The following is a 7,500-nucleotide window of genomic DNA, read 5'->3' as shown; positions in this document are numbered from 1 at the left end:
GGTTATACTTTCGTATTGTTGTGTATAATATCGTTGATCTAGAATATTGCATGTTTTGGATGTGTGTGTGTTTTTCTTATTGTTTCAGAGTCTAGACCCTCACTTTTTGGATGTTTATCTGTTTTTTTTTTTCAGAGTGCAGACCCGAACAATCAGCTGTATTTGGGTTGCACTCACTTCAGACTACAAGGAAAATCGAAAAGTGGCTGCCTCGACTACTTGTCTGTTAACGGCGATGAGTGAGTCCATTTTCTTTCCGGATTTCCTTTATTTCTAGTTCTTGGTATTTTAAGACTTGTATGTTAACGGCAACAAGTCTGTATATTTTCATTGAAGGATTTCCTTGAGATCTAAATGTTATTATTTTGACTTTTTTTCTTGATTTTTTTTGACATACAAGAAAAAGAAAAGAAAAGGAAAAAAAATACTCGTCTCTTGAGGACGCCCAGCGGATACATCTACATTTTCCTTCCGAATTAACTGGGTTTTCAATTTTTGTATTTCTGGAATTTTTTTTCTCGATGGTCACTGGTGTTTCTGACAGACAAGCCCTTCTGCTCCAGGTACTGCGGCCGCCAGAAGCCTTCAGGGTCGGCCAGCGAGTTGATTCTGGAGTTCAAGTCCAACAGGAGGAGGGAAAGGGAAGGCTTCAACTGCACCGTCTCCGCCTTCAGCGCCGCCCAAGGAACCGGTGAGTCAGGCCCTGGAATTCTAGGCCGATTTTGTCTGGAGCGGACGTGTTCATCATGTGATAATGTAGTGAGCAAATATATCAATGTTTTCATAGGTATATACATATGTATCTACCAGCGTGCACAAACACGCACGCACACACGTACGCGCTCACGCGCGTGCGCACACACACACACACACACACACACACATACACACACACACACACACATACACATACACATACACATACACACGCACACGCACACGTAAACGCGCACACACACACACACACATACATACATTAATATATATATATATATATATATATATATATATATATATATATATATATATATTTGTCTATCTATACCTTTCAGTCTATCTCTCTGCCCATCTATCTATGTAAAGCTATACGCGACCGTTCTCTTGAGAAGAAATGCAATAGAAAGCAGCGTTCGAGTAAACTGCTCGAGAATCCGCCCCCCCCTCCCCCGCTTAACAGCATGCGCGATGATAACAAATAAGTTACGCAGATATAGCACAAATATTACATTGACAACATCATTTCGTATCACTAGCGTTTACTCATATTCGAGGTCATTATTAATATTTTGCAGGGTAATATTGGTATTCAAAGTCGACTGCAGTGTTAGGCTAGGTGCAACGAGACTGAACAAAAATGACGTATTTCGGAGAGCCATAATTAACATAACACTTCTCCAGTATGATTTCTTTTTTCTTTTCTATTTTTTTTTTTTTTTTTTTTTTTTTTGCAAGTAATTCTGTTAGCAAAGGTGAATTTATGTGAAGACATCCTCCAGGCGATCAGCTGACCGTGCGCGACCATAAGAAGTTACCATTAATGCCCATTTTCTGGACTCACTTCAGCAGCGGTATTCTCTGATGGTGAAAGGTCCCGTCAGTTTTACTTACAACTGTTATATTCGAAGAATTATGATCTTGAGAGCTAGTAATCCTTATATAATATGACGCTAAGGTATCTTCCTCCCAAGTGGTAGCCTACTTACTGATATGAATTGCCTTTTAACAACAATGTGCCCTTTCAAATGGTGCCATCCTTGGTCGAGTCAGGAACCCTACTCCTTCAAAATGTATTTATGTATCTTTAAGCAATCAATCCCTCCCTTTGAAAAACTACAATCTTCAAGAATTACCTTTAGTTTGGAGATGAAAATCTGATATACAAATTGCTTTCATGTCTACAAATAGTTTATTTCAACACAGTACTTCTAAATTGTGTATATAGTTTAATATATAAATCCAGGTATAGTATGTGCACTCTATGACGCTGATGTACTTATTCTAAATCGTACCGTATTTTGTGTGAATGTTTGGAGGGGAATCTTTCTTACCTGGCGAAGGGCATTATCTTCACCTGGTGAGAACGGGTTTGAGCCACATCTAGACCATGATGAGATGATGACGGCTCTAAGAGACAAACTGGAGTCGTGTGAGGTGCATGTAGTTATTTTAGCTGGTATAAAACAATGATATCTTGTTTCTCTTGTTGCAGATGAAGGTATTTCTTTAATTTCCGCTTCCAATTTCTGCTGCATATCTAGATTCCTTGAAGTGATTGTGAAGTAGATGGAAAATCTTAATATGGTAACGGCAAGCAGCTGTGTAATGATAAGCTCAGATTTACTGAGTGGTTGTGTTGAGGAATACCTTGGTGGTTATTGTAATTTTTGGATCAACCTTTCAGTATCACTTTTATTAGCTCCATAATATTTGTTCTAAGGTCTCAGATTGCCAACAGGATTTTATTGATAAATAAATAACAATAAATATGATATTAAAATTCAAAGCATTAACATTATGTTCTATATGTATAAAATTATTGCATGAATATTATGTAAAATTAAACTTTATTAAAGATATTACTTTCCCTTAGGAAACTAATAACACCCTGTGTCACAATCCTCCCCCAATGTATTTTTAAGTGTATTTGGGGGAGACAAGTACATACGTCATTGGTCTGAGAATGCTGCACATCGTGTGCGACCGTTAATGACTCTTAGCATCCCCCACAAATTGATACACTTTTAGTCATCATCAGCCCATGAGTCAGTCTTAGCCTTGTTAACATAACTTCTACTTGTCAGTTGGGATGGATGCTGGTAACATAACTGCCAAGGTCATTTGTGATCTCTCGTTGTTTGTTTCTAGAGATATGCCCCCACAAATTAGAATTCCCCATTTTCTCCCCTCCCCACCCACCATGAAGACCAACGAGGGGAAGCTATAGATGGGGCTCAAAATCTCCCAACAGCCACAGGGGTAGTGAGGAAATATACACAGTCACAACCCAGTGCTGATGGCAGTCACGGGACCTATGATACAGACTGGACAGTGCCTGCTTGACACTAGCCATATTAGACTAGTCAATCCTTGATCAAGCCACACATCTAACCAGAATAGAAGACCGAAGATGTGTGTTGCTAGCTGCAGGTCGCGGTGTGCAGCATTGCTCAACCTCCAGGATTCCCATCTAGTAATATGGGACGCCACACACGGCAAACACATGGAAGAGCTCTCCCTGGTCCAAGACAGAATGAACCAAGGGTGGATGTAGCATTCCTTCATAGGACTTGGTGCACCAGGAAGTTCACCAGGTCATTGGGACTTCAAAACCCCCCAACCGCGGCAAGGCGGGTCCCCAAGCAATCATTTCTACATAAGAGGAAAGTTCCACAATTCCCCCTATTTAGGAGCAAACCCATTGCATTTTGTCCAAGAGGTGAAGTACTTGGGTCTAATATTTTACTTACATCGGTGCCTCACATCAAACAGTTTAATGTGAAAGCTACAAAAGCACTTAGTACTTTGCGAGTTCTTTCACGCCTATCTTCGTGTATAGATCGCGCAATACTTCTGCAACTTTACCGAGCGCTTATTTGTAGCAAACTTGACTATGGATGTGAGGCTTATTCATCTGCCACTCCCACTGTTCTCCACACATTGGACTCAATTCATAATGAAGGTCTCAGAATCTGTACATGATAACAGTAATAAATGAAATTGATTTACAACACGCGACTACAAAGGGTTCTGGGATCTCCTACATCCAGATTGGTTTTCAACCCTCTTCAGGACAGCTGATCTTATGGTAGGAGAATGAAGAATCTTGTGGAAGATATCAATTTAAATCTATTCAAGATTCTAGCTGTCGGAATTCCCCAATTCCCCCCTTAGCCCAATCTTAGCCCAGTCCAGCTGGATTTGGCTGGAATAGGGAAGGGGGAGAGATCCAATACAGAAATCATTCTTCAACACACTTCTGAGTACCAAGGATTAGATGAAGTACATATAAATGATTCAAAATCTGAAAATGTTGTGGGCTTTGCAATTTCCATCTTCCTGCAGAGTTACATGCCATCCTTGCATCAGTCAAAATGACTAGAAATCTTAGGAACTATTCTCGTAGTGCCATACGAGCAATCAAGAGCTTAACCTCATCACGTCCAGTGATAAGGGAGGTTCAAGATTGGCTTGAATGATGTTAGCAGATAAAACTCTGTGTTGGATGTGAGCGCATGTTGGTATCAGTGGGAATGAGTGAGCTGATCGGAGGGCCAAGGCAGCAGCCCTGTGATGCTCGTTTTCCTCTTCCACACAACGACTTGAATTCCAGCATCAGACGTTGTCTTTGTGATAAATGGGGGGAGCAGTGAAAGCATACATCTAGAAACAAACTGCGGGAGATAAGAGATAACCTTGGCAGTTGGGTGACCAGTGTCCATCCCAACCGACAAGTTCAAGCTGTGTTAACAAAGCTGAGAATCTGGCACACAAGATTGACTCATGGCCTGATGATGGTTAAAAATGAAGCAAGTTGTAAGGGATGCCACGAACCATTAACGGTCGCACAGACATATCTTGTCTCCCCCATATATACTGAAAAAATATATTAGGAAGGATTATGATATAGAAAGTCTTAGTTTCCTAGGGTAGACAAATATTTTTAACAAAATCTAATTATGCATAAAATTTATGCAGTAATTCTACACATTTAAAGCGTAATATTTGTGCTGTAATATATAATATAATATTTATTGTTATTTTTTTTTATGAGACATTTATTTATGGATTTCTATCGAGTTAAATAGCATGGTGGTGAGTGGAAGAAATATTTTAATATATTTGAATATCTTAAGTTCTCCAAATGCTGTACCACACATAAAAGAAAGAGGGAAAGGTTAGAAAAAAAATGGTAAGGGAAATAAAAAAGATTGAAGACTCATGCCGAAGTTGAAATATATTCCAAGATGACTTTGTTGTGGAAATACAGGTTTCTGGGAGGGGAGTCCGTGTAGTGGTTGTAGAAGTTTAATATATGTAAAAATATAATTTTCCTTGAATCTCTAATAAATCTTAGGGTGCTTTCCAGTGTTATAATCATCTCTCTCTCTCTTTCGCTCTTCCTTTGACTATCTATGTCTTTCTTTATGTGTGCTTGTGTGTGTGCTTGTTCATGTGCATATACCCATACACTTGTGTGTGCATGTGCGTATGCGAGAATCTGTCTCCTCTCTCCTTCCCCTCTCACCCTCAATGTCTCTCTGATAATCCATATTCATTTTCCTCCCTCTTATCTTCCATGAAATTGTTAAACAGAAGGTCAAGATTGCGCCGAGATGATTGACCCTGTTCTCGTGGGCCTTGGAGAATCAGTCACCTTTAGCTCTCCAAACTATGCAGCTAACCCCAATGTTACCAGATTCTGCTGGAAATTTGAAGTAAGTACTTGGTTATTTAAAGGTAGTTATGAAAATGTGAGAAAGGTGAGAAGCCAAAGTTTCAAAGTAATGGAAGATACAGTCAAAGAATAGGGCTAAAGAAAAACTAAGCAAGGAAGTTATATTAATGGCATGTTGTACAAGAATAATGATAATTTTAAACAGTAAAATGGACACTTTGACATATGATCAGTCCACAGCATGTAAAAGGAGTCCTCATTGAATGACCAAGCTTTTTGCATTATGACAGCAAGCTACAACCGGAATGCAGCTTAGCCTCAGCTGCACTCACTTCCAGCTGCGACGTCCTAACAAAAGGAACAAGTGCCGAGACGCTTTTATTATCAAGGGTCATGGAAAGTAAGTACTGTACAACTTTTTTTTATGTGTTTCTTCATTTGTTACTTTGCTTTCTCTCTCTCTCTCTCTCTCTCTCTCTCTCTCTCTCTCTCTCTCTCTCTCTCTCTCTCTCTCTCTCTCTCTCTCTCTCTCTCTCTCTCTCAATTCCTTTCTGCTTCCATTCTGTTTTTTCCTCTAATCTTCTGCAGCTCCCTATTTTAGTTATTGTTATATTGCCTTGATCATGGCAAATGAATGTACGTATACACCATTGTACAGTCACATATTTTTTTTCACAAAAGAGCACAATACTCCATCGAATTTCAAGGAAAATCTGGCAACTCCTCCTGCATTCTGGAGCCTTCTGATTTGCAAAGTCACTTTTTTGGGGAAAAATTATTATGTGTTGAAGGCAGCGAATACAATAAAAACACAGTATTAAATATTATATATGAATTTTAAAAATCCAAACATGTCAGCACAAGAACTGAAAGGGAGATGATTAGAATAAAGAAGCTACTTGGCGAATCAGAGTTTTCCAGGGTTCAGGATGAATTGACATCTTCCTATCCATAATATTCTCTACTTAAATGCAAGACGAGATTCTAATTGTCGAGATCAGTGACATAATATCTCTATAGTCCCTTGTTAAATATGACCACGAGGAACATAAGTATCAGAAACAGACCTTCTCATTGTATTATAGATAATGAAGTCATTCAATTCAAGGTCTCAGAGATTATTTCCTATGCACGCATATGTGTTATATATATATATATATATATATATATAATATATATATATAATATATGTTTTTTATATATATATATAATATATTATATATATATATATAGATATATATATATATATATATATTTATATATATACATATATATATATATATATATATATATATATATATATATATATATATATATATATATATCAGATATTCACTTCTCAGTTACGAAGACCTCAATATTGACCAAATTAACAAAATGCACAATGACATAGTAAAGGAAGCTGCACCTGAAGTAGGCGGTAAGAACCTCAACCAAAGCTCCAGCAAGCTCTCGGTAGAAACTTGACAGCTTATGCATAAAAGTACCGTCAAACAGGGACAAAATAAAATTAGCTGAACTAACAAAGACTAAAAATGAAAAGAAGACAGAAGATGTATGGAAATTCAATGCTCAAATAATAAATGAGACAGTGATCTGAGGTACCAGTATGAAAACAGCTAAAAGGAGTCTCGGAATAAGGAGAAATGTATGCAATAAAGAAACCAGATGGAGAAGTGACATATAATTAGAATGAAATCATATAAGTAGTGGGAGACTTTTATAGGGATCTATACAACTCAAATGAACAGCCATGGATAGAAGAGAACGCGATAACTAGAGACATACCTAACATCACAAAAGAAGAAAAAAAGAGCACTTTAAAGCATGAAGAGAGGGAAAACACGAGGTAAAGACAGAATTAGTATAGACCTTATAATAGATGTAGGAGAAAGTGAAACTAGCCAATCTCTTTAAGAAATGCCCTTATCAATTAACAAACTCGAAAAGCCTGGAAAAGCAATAATTATTTTGATACATAAAAAAGGGGATAGAAATGATCTAAAAAAAAAAAACAAAAACAAAAACAACAGACCACATCCACACACTCAGCCAAATGAGATAAAAAAATAAAAGATTATAGAAAACCCTTGTGTACGGCATTC

The 7,500-nt window shown here is 37.7% G+C and overlaps 1 protein-coding gene across 1 annotated transcript in view; it reads left to right on the top strand.

Annotated features, from left to right (window-relative positions):
* Positions 1-7,500, top strand: part of LOC119597746 (venom serine protease 34-like) — a gene marked incomplete at its 5' end in the record, with an annotated part of 16,530 nt that overhangs the window by 189 nt on the left and 8,841 nt on the right. Inside the window, 4 exon segments of the mRNA XM_037947356.1 lie at positions 136-239; positions 564-691; positions 5,314-5,435; positions 5,686-5,795. Of these exon segments, the coding sequence (XP_037803284.1) occupies positions 136-239; positions 564-691; positions 5,314-5,435; positions 5,686-5,795 (464 nt within the window).

Source organism: Penaeus monodon, chromosome 40 (genome assembly GCF_015228065.2).
Source record: "Penaeus monodon isolate SGIC_2016 chromosome 40, NSTDA_Pmon_1, whole genome shotgun sequence".
In the NCBI taxonomy this organism is placed as follows: Eukaryota; Metazoa; Arthropoda; class Malacostraca; order Decapoda; family Penaeidae; genus Penaeus; species Penaeus monodon.
The sequence above is the reverse complement of the archived record's forward strand: the minus strand, read 5'-3'. Positions and strand labels throughout refer to the sequence as shown.